The sequence below is a fragment of the Pongo pygmaeus genome, chromosome 21 (genome assembly GCF_028885625.2).
Source record: "Pongo pygmaeus isolate AG05252 chromosome 21, NHGRI_mPonPyg2-v2.0_pri, whole genome shotgun sequence".
In the NCBI taxonomy this organism is placed as follows: Eukaryota; Metazoa; Chordata; class Mammalia; order Primates; family Hominidae; genus Pongo; species Pongo pygmaeus.
The window spans coordinates 52,067,005-52,082,041 of NC_072394.2; the positions used below are offsets into that span (position 1 = coordinate 52,067,005).

General features: G+C 50.1%; 1 protein-coding gene across 2 annotated transcripts in view; it reads right to left on the reverse strand.

Moving 5' to 3' along the window:
* Positions 1 to 14,296, reverse strand: part of KCNB1 (potassium voltage-gated channel subfamily B member 1) — a 127,830-nt gene extending 113,534 nt beyond the window's left edge. For both annotated transcript variants that reach the window (XR_008496116.1, XM_054467469.1), the window contains exons 1-2: positions 13,985 to 14,296; positions 11,954 to 12,686 (exon numbers count right to left, since the gene is read on the reverse strand). Coding sequence is in view for 1 of the 2 variants with exons in the window: in XM_054467469.1 (XP_054323444.1) it covers positions 11,954 to 12,520 (567 nt within the window). In the remaining variant the exon portion in view is untranslated. The remainder of the gene's footprint in view (positions 1 to 11,953; positions 12,687 to 13,984) is intronic.
* Positions 14,297 to 15,037: the final 741 nt, after the last annotated feature.

The window sequence follows — 15,037 nt, forward strand, 5'->3', positions numbered from 1 at the left end:
CCTTATGAGGTATGTGCTATGATGCCATAATTATCAAGTCCTTACAATCTCCTTATGAGGTATGTGCTATGATGCCATAATTATCAAGTCCTTACAATCTCCTTATGAGGTATGTGCTATGATGCCATAATTATCAAGTCCTTACAATCTCCTTATGAGGTATGTGCTATGATGCCATAATTATCAAGTCCTTACAATCTCCTTATGAGGTATGTGCTATGATTAGGTCCATTTTACAGATGAGGAAGCAGCTACGTGACCCAAGGACTCACAGCTTAAAAAAAGGCTAGGGCTTAAGACCCATTGCACAGCCTGAGGGTCTGTGACCACTGGTGGAGGCAGGGGCGTTGTGGCTTCCCAGGAGCTGCCTCCACACCTTATATCCAGAGTCCAGCCACTTTTCACTGAACTTCCCTGCCACCACCCTCTTCTGGGCTGTCATCTTTCTTCTCTTTCCTGGAATAATGCAATATCCTCCTGGCAGCGGCTTATCCCTTCTTTCTCTAATGCCCATTCTGCACTGCTAAACATCCTCCAATGTACAGGACAGCCCCACGGCAAAGAATTCTCCATCGCCAAATGTCAGTAGCACTAAGGTTGAGAAATTGGGCTCTGGTTGAAAAACCAGACACATTCTTCATCCAGAGCCTGGCAGAAGCAGCTGAGAGTCAGACTTCTAGCAATGTGTTAGTAATAAGAGTGAAAGTCCCAAAGTTTGTAAACAAATTCCTTTTTCATCAATTAGTATTCTCAGTTATCTCTAGGATAACATCATTCATTCATTTATTCAATGCATGTATTTCATGCCTGCTCTATGGCAGGCACTGAAGACACAACAGTGGACAAAGCACACAAAATCCCTGCCCTTTGAAGCATATATCAAAGTGGGAGAGAGAGAAAGGAATCATGTAATTAAGTAATTATATGTCAGGTTGAAACAAATAAAGCAGCCATGGGGAATGAACAGTGCTATTTTATATGTGGTGGTCAAGGATGGCCTTGCTGAGATGACATTTGAGCTGAGACTTGAACAATGTGAGGGGTGAGTCTTGTGGCATCGGCAGGAAGACCATACCAGGCAGAAGGGACGGATAGTAAGTGCAAAAGCCCTGAGGTGGGAGGGTGCCTAGAACAGCAAGGAGGCCACTGTGGGTGCAACAGAGTGATGGAAAGGGAGAGTGGTAGGGAAGGAGGCTGTAAGGGTGCTGGGAAAAGGGGGAAGATGCCAGATAATGGGCCCTGTGAGTGGGACTGAGGAGTTAGTCTTTTTCTCTGAGTAAGGCAGGAGCCGTAGGAGGGTTTTGAGCAGGGGCGTGAGTTGCTGTGTGTGGAGACCAGACTGGGGATGGGAGGCTGGAGGCAGCAGATGGGACTAGAGGCTCCTGCAATGGTCCAGGAGGGAGAGGATAGGGTCAGGAAGGCAGCAGTGGGGTGGAAAGAAGTGGCCACAACCTGGACACATGTCACTCACACTTGTATCTCACTCTCTCACTTGCATTCTGCCAAGCTGTCCTGAGTGGAAGAGGAAGGGATGAGCCATGCTGGGTGTGTCAGAGATTGCCCCTTATCCTGGCAACAATGATAACAGCAGCTGCCCCAGACGGTGACTCCCTCTGTTCCCAGCACTGCACATGGTGCTCCACAGCTTAGCACCTCTGATCTCCTCCATCCCAAGTTGTCTTCTGTGGCTGGGCTTCCTGGCCGTGTGCAGAATCACCCAGGGCAACAAATGGTGTGGGGAAAATGGGGATATCCCCATGCAATGGAATGAAGTTAGTTCCTTATCTTACACACCACATGCAAAGACCTAAAATAAGACCTACAACTGTCAAACTCTCAGAAAAAATTAGGGGAAAAGCTTTATGGTTTCCCCCTATTGCCAAAGATTCTTCACATATAATATCAAAACACAGGCAACAAAAGAAAAAACAGACAACTTGGTCTTCAACAAAATACAAAACTTCTGTGTATTGAAGGACACAATCAATAGAGTGCAAAGACAACCTATGGAATGGGAGAAAATATTTGCAAATCGTATATCTTATTAGGGATTAATATCCAGAATATATAAAGAATTCTTACAACTCAATAAATACAACAACAACAAAAAAAACCAATTTTAAAATAGGCAAAGTACTTGAGTAGACATTTCTCCAAAGAAAATACAGTAGTCCCCCCTTATCACAGCAATATCACTTTCCAAGGTTTTAGTTACCTGCAATCAGCTGTGGTCCAAAAGCATCACATACAATAAGATATTTTGAGAAAGAGAGACCACTTTCACGTAGCTTTTATTATAGCTTTTTTTGTAATTATTCTATTTTATTATTAGTTTTTGTTGTTAATCTCTTACCGTGTCTAATTTATAAATTAAACTTTATCATAGGTATGTATGTGTAGGAAAAAACATTTAATATACAGGGTTCGGTACTATCTGAGGTTTAGGCATCCTGATAAGGGGGTGCTAGTATATACAAATGGCCAAAAAACACATGAAAAGATGCTCAGCATCACTAATCATCAGGGAAATGCAAACCAAGACTGCAATGAGATACCACCTTATGCCCATTTGGATAGCTACTAAAAAAAAAATAAATAAATAAACAAAAAAATAGCAAGCATTGACAAGGATGTTGATATAGTGGCTATTTGTCCCCTCCAAATCTCATGTTGAAATGTGATCCCCAATGTTGGAAGAGGGGCCTGCCTAGTGGGAGGTCTTTGGGTCATGGGGGTGGATCCCTCATGGATGGCTTGATGCCCTCCCTACGGTAATGAATTCATGTGAGATCTGCTTGTTTAAAAAAGGCCTGGCTCCTCTCTTGCTCCCTCTCTCTTCATGTGACACGTGTGCTCCCCCTTTGCCTTCTGCATGACTGTAAGCTTCTTGAGGCCCCATCAGAAGCGGATGCCAGCACTATGCTTCTGGTACAGTCTGCAGAACTGTGAGCCAAAATAAAATTCTCTTCTTTATAAATTACCCAGCTTCAGGTTTTTCTCTATAGCAATGCAAAATGGACTAATACAGATAGGAAGAAATTGGAACCCTTGTACACCATTGGTGGGAATGTAAAACGGTAACAGCCGCTATGAAAAACAGAGCAGCAGTTCTTCAAAAAATTCAAAATAGAATTACCATATGATTCAGCAATTCCACTTCTGGGTATATACCCAAAAGAATTGTTAAAAATTCTAGTTGGTCTCTGCTTATCCATACCCAGAAGAATTGAAAGCATGAACTCTAAGAGGTATCTGTACCCCATGTGAATAAGCAGCATTATTCACAATAGCCAAGAGGCTGAAGCAACCAAGTGTCTGTCGACGGATGAATGGATAAACAAAATGTAGTGTATACATACAATGGAAAATTATTCAGTCTCTAAAAGGAAGGAAATTCTGACACATTACAACATGGATGAAGCTGGAGGACAATATGATAAGTGAAATAAGCCAGTCACAAAAGGACAAATACTGTATGATTCCACTTATATGAGGTACCTAGAACAGTTGAGTTCAAAGGGACAGAAAGTAGGAGGGGGGTTGCCAGGGCTTAGGAGGTGGGCCCAGGAGAATTTAATGGGCACAGAGTTTCGGTTTTGCAAAATAAAAAAATTCTGGAGGTTGGTTGGACAACAATGTGAATATACTTTACTGAACTATACATTTTAAAATGGTTAAGACGGAAAATTTCATATTATGTGTATTTTACCAGAACTAAAAAGAAACCACTTAGGGGATTAGTTTCAACTGTGGGGCTTAGGCACGAGTATTTTGCAAAGCCCAGGTGATCCTTATGTGCAGCCAGCATGGAGAAGCGCTACTCTGTGAGGTGTGCCCCAGGTATTACCCCCACCTCCCAGTCTCAGAGATGTGAGGTGCCTTGGGGGCTTATACAGCCAGGAAGCAGAGGAGGTGGGGTTTGAACCCAGGCCTGTATCTAGGTCCACAGAAGTGTGTCTCACATGGCAACATTACATCTTATCTGTTATTTATGTCATCAGAGAAAACATTTAAGGAGCATTGGCGCCCTGGATATTAACGTGAGAATTCTAGCTCCCACCCCACCCACTCCCAATATGGGGGCCGAGAGATTCCTCCCATCTCTGGCCCCACCTAGTCATGCCCTCTCCTGCCGGAGACATCAAAATCAAGTTGATTTCACCTCAGGGAGAAGGTAGGACCTTATGCATTTAGTTTATCTATTAAAATAATGCTTAGTGCTAAATCTGTCTCTCCCATAGTCCCATCCAAGAGCCTTTGAGGGTAAAGTCATCCTAGATCCAGAGCTAGGAACACTCCCAAGTCATAGGGTGATTATGGACAAATCTCTCCTCTCAGCACTGCCCCAGCGTGAGAAGGGAACACTGGGATCTTGCTTCTCACTTTCTGAAGGTCACTCATACAACTCAGAGGTCAAAGTCATGGACTGGGCAGTCAGGGAGTCCTGGGTGGGATCTGTCCCAGCCTTCATTCACTGTGTGACCCTGGGCCAGACACTTCCCCTCTCCGAGTCTCAGTTTCCACAGCTGTAAGATGAGGATAGTTATCCCTCCCTTATGGGGGGGCTGTGAAAATCAGATGTGATGGGGCATTTGATGCCCTTTGCACTATGCCAGGCAAGCACATTGTAAGCACTCAGCGTTAGCTGTTGCCGCCACCACTGTGGTTTTCATTTTATCTAAGAGAGAGAGATGAGGTTGACTGTGCCCTGCCAGACCTAGAATTTCTTCTTTTACGACAACCTCTGACAGATTTTCTCTATCGGGGGTGGGTTGTCTATAATACAGCACCAGGTCATTCTGAATAAATGATGGTCCTACAGAGCTTTGGTTGGTTTCCCCAGAATCTCAGATCCTAAGACAAGATTCTGAGTACAAGTGGCTTATATGATAAGTGATCCCAGAAAACTCTGGAAGGGGGGAAGGAACATGAGACAGGGATAGGAAAGAGGTCAAACAGGGTCTGTTATCAAGCGAGTAATTGCTGTGAGCAACTGGAGCCGCCCTGGGGACCAGTGTAGAACACACACCTCTGAGTTATACCCCCAGCCAGGGGAGAAGCATGTACACACCTTCCCCATCAGCTGGCAGGTGAGTATCGCACTAGTTCCTGCTGGGGTGTTAGTGTCCTGCCTTTACTGGACTCCAGTGGCCAGATAAAGCCTCTAACCTTACAATGAGCAGGTATCATTTGATGAGAGCAGTTTTTTGAAAAGGAGCTTATTTATCTTGCAGGATTGTCAGGAGGATTACATGAGAGGACAGTAAAAAAAAAAAAAAAAAATCCCAACAGTTATTGAGGGCTTTCTACATACCAGGCCCTAGTCTAAGTGCTTTGCACACGTTAATGCATGTAACTCAATCCAATGAGGCAGGCACAGTGATTGGCCCAAAATTGCTGTTGGCTGAAGGAACCAGGGCACAGAGGGCTGCAATAGTTGACCCCAATCACATGGTTAGTGAGTAGAGGAGCCAAACTCTGAACTTGGGCAATCCAGCGCTAAGGTCAAGTGCTTCCCATCCTGATGATGTTATCAAGTATGGGAAGTACACAAAGTGCTGGGTATGGAGTTGGTGCCTAATGCATGCTTGTTCTCTTCTAGTTAATTAAGCTTTGGCCAACCTGTTCATTTGACCATCCTTTTTCTTCCTAGCATTTCACATTCACACAGCAAGTCAGTGAAAGATCAGGGGCCATGCCCAGGCTTTTCTGGCCCTGCCACCCGTACCCAATGAGGCTCAGGGATCTTTCTGTTACTCCAGGATGTTTGACCAGGATCATCTCTTAGCAGCTGGTCTCTCAGGGAATTTGAAAGGCTATGATGGGCTGTGTGGTCCTCAGCAGGTCACTGGAGCATCCTGGGTCTCTGGGTTTCTTTATCCTGTGGGGATGTGGGATTTCTCAGGCACAGCTTCAACACTGATCACGCACTGTCATCCTTCATCCTTCAGACAACCCTGTGGAGTAGGTTTTATTATCACCCTCACTTACGGATTAGGAAATGGAAGTGATGAGAGGTGAAGCAAATTGGCCAAAGTACACAGCTAGGACAAGGCTGGGCTGGGATTCAAAGCCAGGTCTGTGTGACCCCACAATCAGGATTCAGAATTGCTGGCATATTATCTGCCAGGATAAAAACAGGCATCTGGGTTGACCAAGCTGGGGCCAGCAAGAGCCTAAGTCAATGACTTATCACACTGAAGGGGCCCCATAGAGTCTGAGTTGGTTCCTGCGTTTCTTTTGATGATAATACACAGATCCTTGTGGCTCAGGTCAAGGAAGCTGGAACCTCATTACACTAGAGACGTGTAGCTGGAGCAGAGGAATTCTGTGATAACACTAATAATCCTTGCTGCCACTTACTGAATGCTTCCCATGAGTCAGGCGCTGGGCTAGGCTCTTTACGTTAGGGGCATCTCCTAACAGCTCTTCATGGTTGCCTCTGTTATAATTCTCATTTCCTAGATAAGGAAAGTGACACTCAGAGAAGGAAAGGGGCTTGCCCAAGGTCATATTCATGGTAAGCAATGGAGACAAGAAATCAACCGCATCTGTTGGACTCCAGAGCTGAATCTTAACCAAGTCTGTGATGGGAAAAATATTGACCACTGTTCCTAAATAAAGGCCACTCTAAGCTGGGCATGATGGCTCTCACCTTTAATCCCAGTGCTTTGAGAGGCTTAGATGGGAGGATCACTTGAGCCCAGGAGTTCGAGACCAGCCAGGGCAATGTAGCAAAACCCTGTCTCCACAAAAAAAAAATTTCTAATGTAGCCAGGAGTGATGGTGTGCACCTGTAGTCCCAGCTACTCAGGAGGCTGAGGCAGGAGGATCATTTGAGCCCAGGAGTTTGAGGTTACAGTGAGCTCTGACTGCACCACTGCACTCCAGCCTGAGTGACAGAGAGAGATCCTGTCTCTGAAAAAAGTTAAAAAATTAAAAATAAATAAATAAAGGCCACTCCCTCTTTTGAATGCAATAATACTTCATCCTTATAAAGTACTTTCCATTTACAAATTACGTTCACATCTGAAATCTCACTGAATCATCAAAAGAGCCCTGAAAGGGAGCTGTGACTATTATCACCATCGGGCAGATGATTTCACTGAACCTCAGAGAGCTAAAATGATCCACCCAAGGTCCCAGGATTTAGAAACATAGGCTTGGGAACCAGACAAACTTGGGTTCAAACCTTGGCTCTGCAATTTTCATTCCTTTGATAAATATTTACTGAGAACCTAGCTGTGTGGGCTCAGGCAAGTGACTTTGCCTCTCAGAGCCTCCATTTCCTGTTCTGTAAAAGAGTCTTCATACCACTCATCAAATCCATTCCCTCTCTCATCTGAAAATGCCAGACACTTGCTTTCTCAGGTTCCCTCATAGCTAGAGCATGAGCATGTGACCTGTCCTGGCCAATGGGATTTTAAAAGAAGTCTGCTAGGGTGCTCCTGGAAAAGGGTTTCCTCTCAGAAAAAAAAAAGAAAGTGGGCCAGGCGCTGTGGCTCACACCTGTAATCCCATCACTATGGGAGGCCAAGGTGGGCAGATCACTTAAGGTCAGACATTTGAGACCAGCCTGGTCAACATGGTGAAACTCTGTCTCTACTAAAAACCCAAAAATTAGCTAGGCATTGTGGTACATGCCTGTAATCCCAGCTACTCGGCAGGAGGCTGAGGCAGAAGAATTGCTTGAACCCAGGAGGCAGAGGTTGCAGTGAGCCGCCGAGATCACGCCACTGCACTCCAGCCTGGGCGACAGAGCAAGACTCCATTTCAAAAACAAAAGAAAGAAAGTGGAGCATAGGAGAAAATGTTTCTCTTCATGGGTTAAACATCACTGAATGTATGTCTGAGGGCTGGAACTGGGCAGCCATCTTGTGATATGAAGCATCAAGCATGAGGACCAAGCCACTTGCAGGGGTTGGGGAGCAGAGGAGCAGAGAGATGAAAAGAATCTAGAATCCTGGTGGCATCATTGAGCCATTAACTCAACCTAAAACCAACTGCCTTGGAACTTCATATTATATTATTATATTCAGTGATGCACCTTCATATTATATTATATTCAATGATGCACCTTCCTCCTTATTGAAGCTGCTTTGAGTTTTCTATTCTGCTACTTGCAGCCCAAAGCATCCCTAACTGGCATACTACCTGGTTGTATCCCTGTTGGAGGAATTGCAATGAGATAGTAGATATGAAGCACCACTAATCAGTGCTGGGCACAACAAACATCAGCTACTCTGGAAATTAGGAAGTTATCTCAGGGCTTTAACCCTGAGACTATCCCAGGGATCACAGACACTCCTGGGCTGGCAAATCAGTTCCCTGTCTCTCCTACTGAGAAAAGCCTGTCAAGTTTTCCAAGAAAGCCAAAGCCCCGTGGTAGCCCCAGCACCGCAACCCTGTCACACCAATGGGGCTGACCCCATCTTCTAAACAAGAATCAATCACACTGCCTTTTGCCTAATGGGTTTTGATTTTCACTCCCCTGATGGCAAAGCCTAGGGCCTGTGCTTTGGTGTGTCTCCGAGTTGCCAGAACATCCCATCAATTATTAACAGCGTCAGCTCAGTCTCCCTGGCACTGCTGCTATCAGAAGGAAAGGGTTTGCAGCAACTCGGCCCACCCAGCCCTAGAAAAAAGACTCTTTTCCTTAGCGTTTATAACAACAATCCCCAACTGCTATGTGCTAGGCTTTGAACAAAATTTTGACAAATGTGATTTAATGAAGACCCTGTAAGGTGAGCCTTTTATCTCCATTTTACAGGTGGAAGGTTGGGACTTGGAAAGTTGGAGAAATTACCTAAAGCTAAAAGCTATGGAAGTGGGGAGTGGCACAGAACCAGATCCATCCTTGCTCTTCAGCATATGAGATATGGCCACTTTTGTATCTTACAATCACCTAGAAATGATCCTCCATTTGGTCCTGTCACTTTGTGAGTTCTAAGCAATTTCCACAGGCTTTGCTTGTTTTGACAAGCAAGGCATCCAAGCTGGGGGGATGGGTGGGGATGGGGTGGGCAAGGTGCAGATGACTCAAAGGAGGCCAGAGGCACAGGGACCTGGGTTGCAGGTGGGCAGTGAGAGGGGGTGACAGGTCCCCAAACCCTGAGACACAGTGACTGACTGCTTGCTTGATTCATTCATTCATTCATTTGTTCATTCATTCATTCATTCATTTATTCATTCCACATGCTCCTCAGTGCCAGGCACCATCATGGGTGCTGGGAATCAAGCAGTGAATCAATTCATGGTACTCCCATTCTTGTGGGTGTGAAACAGAGAAACACAAAGAAGCAAATATAATTTCAGATGGCGTTTAAGGCCTCTGCAGGAAAGACATTGCATGATGCAACAGAGAGTGAGGGGAGGGAAACTGTTTAGAACAGCGGTCAAGGAAGGTCTGTATGAGGAACGAACATGTGAGCAGGGACCTGCTCAAATGAGGAAGGGGGAGAAGGGGCTGGCCAAGGGGGAATCTGGGGAAGAGCATTCCAGACAGCGGAAACAGCAAGTGCAATGGTCCTGAGGTCAGATAAACTCTGGCCTGTTTATGGAACAGCAAGGCCAGTGGGGCTGGAGCCAAGTGAACCAGAGGAGATCAAAAGAGATGAGCCCAGAGAGGTCACGGGGGCCAGATTCTGCCAGGGCCTTGTATGCCAGGATGAAAAGTCTGGATTTTATTTTGAGTGTGATAGGAAACTTCTGGAGGATTTTAAGCAGATGAATAATGTGATCCAATTTACATTTTGAAAAGCTCACTTTGGCTGCTATGTGGGGAATGGATTGCAGGGGCAAAAGTGGAAGCCGGGAGACTGGGGAGGAGGCTGCGGCACTTGATCGTTATAGAAAGAACACTCGGTTTGGATTTCTGGCTACTCCTGTCTGCCTGTGGTGTGACCTTAGGCAAGTTACTTAACCTCTTTCAGCCTCACTGTTTGCAAAAGGTGGGATAATAACAGAGCTGCGTTGTTACACTCCATACACAGTAGGTGTTTGATCATTGGCAGCCAGGATTTCTATTCTGAGGGCCAGTGAGCCTGCCTGCCTCCCCATTTCAGCTCTGGCTGCAGAAAATCCTAGATGGTCCATCTGCCAGGAATGTGAGCCGGCAGCCCCAGACTGGGATCATGGAGAGGTCACGAGGCTGTCCCTGCTAGCGGATTAACCCAAGGGAGAGGAGAGGTTCTTTATTCCCGAACAGCACCTCTTGCAAGCCCCGGTGCTTGGGTCTTGCTGCCAGACCAAAACATGGCTCTGTGCCTGCTTCTTCTGTGGGAGGGCAAGTTGTCCAGTTTCCTGTACCTTGTTCTCATGTCTTACAGACGGGACAGGGAAGGAGAGTCACGTTTGGGCCTAAATGGGATGTGGAGTGGGAGAACCTGTGTCATGCCTGGAAATAGCAAAATAAGTCTGTTGATCCTAAGCTGATTAAGGGTGAGTGACTCTGTCTTAGGAGGAGGCTTTTTGGACACAAAATCGGGGGCGGGATTATGGAGAGAGACAGCCCACAGCCTCAGAGGAGGAAGCCAGGCCCAGGAACCTCTACGTCCTTGTTAGGGCCAACAGGGAAACGAAAAAAACACATGGGGGCTCCCTCCACCCTCTTACCAGTCATCCCTTCTCCATCCACTCTCAGGGGCCTCTCCTTGGGTGGCTAGATCTGGAGGAAGGACCCCACGGAGTCTCCCTTCAGACTGGGACCTGCAGGTGGGCCTTCAGTGAGAACTGAGCCAGAGACCCCACAATGAAAGGCTGGGCTGGACAGGAGCCAGCCCTAGCTACTAAGATATGGCTGGATATTTAGGCTTCCTCCTCTCCTCTTTCTTTTGCCACAAATCTATACACCTGACCCGTTTTTTTAGACCCCACACTCAGTTACATTCTCCCCATGTTTCCCAAGTTGGTCTTGCTGGATTTCAACATCAACATCTCTCTTTTCTGGGTTCTCCGTGAACCTCATAGAACCTCTTTTATAGCCTTGCACACACTGTTTTGTCATTTGCTCCCAGCACCCAGCACTTTGGGCACATGAAGACAGACCCCATCTCTCCCAGGCAACCCCGAATCCCAGCCTGATGTAGAGAAGTTGCTGATCAACCAGTGCCCTCCCGCTCTGCCTTGGCTCCTACCCCAAGCCTTCCTCAGTCCCCTACAGCCCCTGCCATTACCCAGCAGCACCAAAGACTCTCTGGCCCACTCTTTGTGTTCAAACTCATTCCTGCCTCCTCCTCCTCCTCCTTTATTTTTCACATTGCCTCATTTTTCTCTCCTATTTTGAAATTTACATCTTGTTCCAAGAGCCAAAGCATCTTTACAAGCTGCACCAAACCATTCTGGAAATAAACTCACCAAACAAATAAGTAACCAGGGGGTGACCCCTCACCCGCAAGCATCCACAACCAACTGAATGTGTCATGTGGGTTCACACCCAACCCTCGGGGTCCTTTCTTACTTATGTTTAAACTACCTGACTGTATCTCAATGTCCTGTAAGCATGTCTGTAAGCTGCTTTTATTCCCTTGCTGGGGCAGAGTGAGGTTATAAATATGGAGATATTAAAATCACAGGGTGACCCAATCCAGCCTAGGTCTGGGACTTCACAGGGAAGCAAACCCTACTCCACCCCAGCAAGCCTCTGTTGTCTCTCCGTGCGCTCTCTCTTATTCGTCAGTGTCCATCTTCTTGCTGTGGCTTTTTATGGGTCCCTGTAAAACCTCTCCAACAAAGTAGGGGTATAACGTCTTGGATAATAAAAAGATGGAGTGACCAGTGCCACATGGGAAAAGTCTGAGGGGGTTGGTCCTCACCTCTGGGGACTCAGTCTTAGCCCCTCCCCATTACTAATCTTCATCATTGGGAACGAAGCCAGAGTCCTCCAGCAGTGGTCCTCAATATGGGGATGCAAGCAGATCCCCCCAGACCGGCAGCCCCCAGATCCCAGACTCACCTTGGCAGCCACAGAGGAATTGGGCTTCTCCAGTAGGTCCCAGAGTTTTTTCCTCTTCTCTGCACAGCACGTGTTATCGAACTCCTCGCCTTCCCGCTCCCGTAGGGTCTCGGCCTCACGCTTGAGCTCCTCGTTCATCTGCTCTTTCTTCTGGTGGTAGCGGGCCTGGCAGCAGGACTCCAGGTAGATCTCGTCGATGCCCCAGTAGTCGAGCTCTTGGCTGAAGCTGAGCGCGCACATCTCCTCCATCATGTGCAGTCGCCCAGTGCGGTAGAAGTTGAGGATGGAGGTGAAGGCGCCTGGGTGGCGGTCAAAGAAGTACTCGTTGTCGTCGAGGCTGTAGTCATCGCACACCTCGAGCAGCGAGTCGTGCGTGTTGCAGTCGCGGAGCTTGCCCAGCCGCGTGCGGGGCAGGCGGTCCAGGGTACGCCAGAGCACCTCGTGCGCCAGCCCCCCGACATTGAGGCGGACCCGCCGAGAGCACGCCTTGCTGCGCACGATCTCCATGGGCTCGGGCGGCAGCGAGCTGGTGGAGCGGGAGCCATGCTTCGTCATGCCCGCCGGCATCGCTGATCCGGCCGCCCCCGCCCCCCCTGCCCCCCCAGGCCGCTGTCACTCGACGGCAAGGCCCGCTGCTGCGGGGGAGGGGGGCAGGGAGCGCTGTGGGCTGCTGGGGGTGCAGGGGGCCGCGCGGGCGCGCGTCACGGCCGTCTTCTCACCTCCATCCCGACGGCTGCGAGACAGAAAGCGAAAGCGGACGCAGGTCAGCAAACGGGGAGCTGGGCATGCTGTCCCCCCGCCCCCCACCTCTCCACCAGGCTCCCAGCCGGCCTTGACCTTCCCCCGCGCTTAAGCGGCTCAGTGGGGTAGGATGGATGGTCGCTGTCCCTCCCGCCGGTGCTGAAGTCCGCCGCACCCCATGGATGGAGGGAGGGGCCGACCCTCGGGGCGGGGAGAGGGCCCCAAGAGATCCCCCTGGAGCCCGGGAGGCCCCACCCTGGGCTTCTGCGGCCCTGGCGCGACCCAGCCGCCCGGGGCGCTGTCCGCCCCCTAGAGTGCTGAAACTCGCTTCAATATGGGTCTCCCGATCGAGTCCCGAACCTGGCCCAGCCATGGGGAGAGAGGGTGAGCAGTATGAAAACTTTCTTTATCTTTTTCTTTCTTTCTTCTTCTTCTTCTTTCCTTTTTTTTTTTTAACGAGTTTTCTTCTTTTCCTTCCCCTGCTCGAGATAATCAAGATTTTGGGGGTGGGGGAATGGCAGCGGGCTTTTTTCTAAATCTTAAAAGATTTGGGGGAATTCCAGGGGTTCCAGGTGCCCACCTGTCTGAGGTCACAACAGACGGGGTGTGCACAACAGCCCCTCTGTCCTGAAGCGACCCCTCTTCCCAAAAACTGGAGCATCTCCTGAGGTTGCTCCAGCGACAAGGTGAGCCGCGAGGAGGAAAAGCCCGCTCTCGCCTCTCCCTCTGAGCCCCCAACCCTACCGCAGGAGGGGCGGGCAGAGTCCTCGGGATCCGCCTGTTCCGTCCTCCCCTCGCTCCTTCCCCGCCCCCTTCTCCTCCCCCTCCTCCTCCCCCTCCTCCTCCTCCTCCTCCTCCTCCTCCTCCTCCTCCTCCTCCTCCTCCTCCTCCTCCTCCTCCTCCTCCTCCTCGTTCCTCTCCTGCGATGGCTTTTTATAACTCCGGGTTCTGCGCCTTTCCCCGGGCTTGGAAGGGAAGGGGTGGGGGAGGTGGGAGGCGGGGAAATGAGCTAATTTTTCTGGCCTTTTCAAAACGTGCCATCCTCCTACCGCGCACTGGTGATTTCGGGGGGTTTCCCCGAGCACCCCCTGCATGTAGGGCTCACGCCTTAGCCCCAGAATGGGGATCGCGCGCCCCCTCAGGCCCCAGCCCTTGCCTGCCTCCCACCCCGCTCCCCTCCAGCCTGGAGCTGCGGAGCCCGAGCAGACCAACAGGCCGAGCTGCGACAGGCAAGCCCCCTGCCCGTGTCCCCATGCACCCCCACGGAAGGCCGTACGCCCCAACACTCACCCCCAGGGCGGCCGCCTCCTGGGGCCAGGGACCGCGCATCGTCCCGGCCGCCCGGGCGCCCCCGCCCGTGGGCAGCGGCGGTCCCGGGGCCGGGCTGAGCCGGGCCTACCCCGGCCGGGCAGGCAACGCGCCCGGGCTGCAGGCGCCGCGGGGCCGGGGCGCGCTCTCCGAGGCGGGGGGCGCGGGCGGGCGCCGGGGGCGCGGGGGCAGGACCGCGGCCGCGCGGCACCTCCTCCACCTCCTCCTCCTCCTGCTCCCTCGGCGGCGGCCGCGGCTGCCTGGGCGAGATCAACAAGTCGGGGCTGAGCTTCGGCTCCGCGCTCGCTGCTATTCTGTCCCGCACTTCGGAGCGCCCGGAGCCGGGCACCAAGGCGGGACGGCGCCACCTGCGGGTCGGAAGCGCGCGCGCGGCTTAACTCCTGCCTGCCCGGCCCAGCCTGCCGGAGAGGCCGGGGGCGGGCTCCGGGCTTGGGCCAAGGAGACGCGAGTGGCCGTGGATCCCTCTCCACCCAGGCCACCTGCACAGCAGGCCTCGCGATCGCGACTTCCTTCGTCCCGTCAACAACGTGGGTTGAACGCCTCCTGTGCGCGAGCCGCGGTGCAGGGCACGGTGACAGGCGTCTGAGATACAGCTGTGAATCAAACACAAACATCCGGCCCTCGTGGAGCTGGTTGGAAACAGATCATAAACAAAAAAGCGAAAGGATATATGAGGCGGTGACAAGCGCTGGGGGAAATAATGAGGCAGGAGGGAGGGTCAGAAGGTGGGAAGGGGCAGATCGGAACTGTAAATAGCTCTTGCTTTCATGAGCTTCCATTCTAGATTTTAGCGGGGGGTCGGGAGTGGGGGGCGGAGGCGGACAATGAACACATCAGTACATATGTAATGTGGCAGGTGGTGATAACCGCTAAGAAAAATAAAGCGAGGTATGGGGAAGAGAGGGTGAAGAGTGAGCTGGTTTATATAGTCTGGTGATTCATTCATTCATTTATTCATGTTAAGTTGGACATCTGGTTATTGACAGCTTCCTATGTGCAAGCAGAATGCCAGGC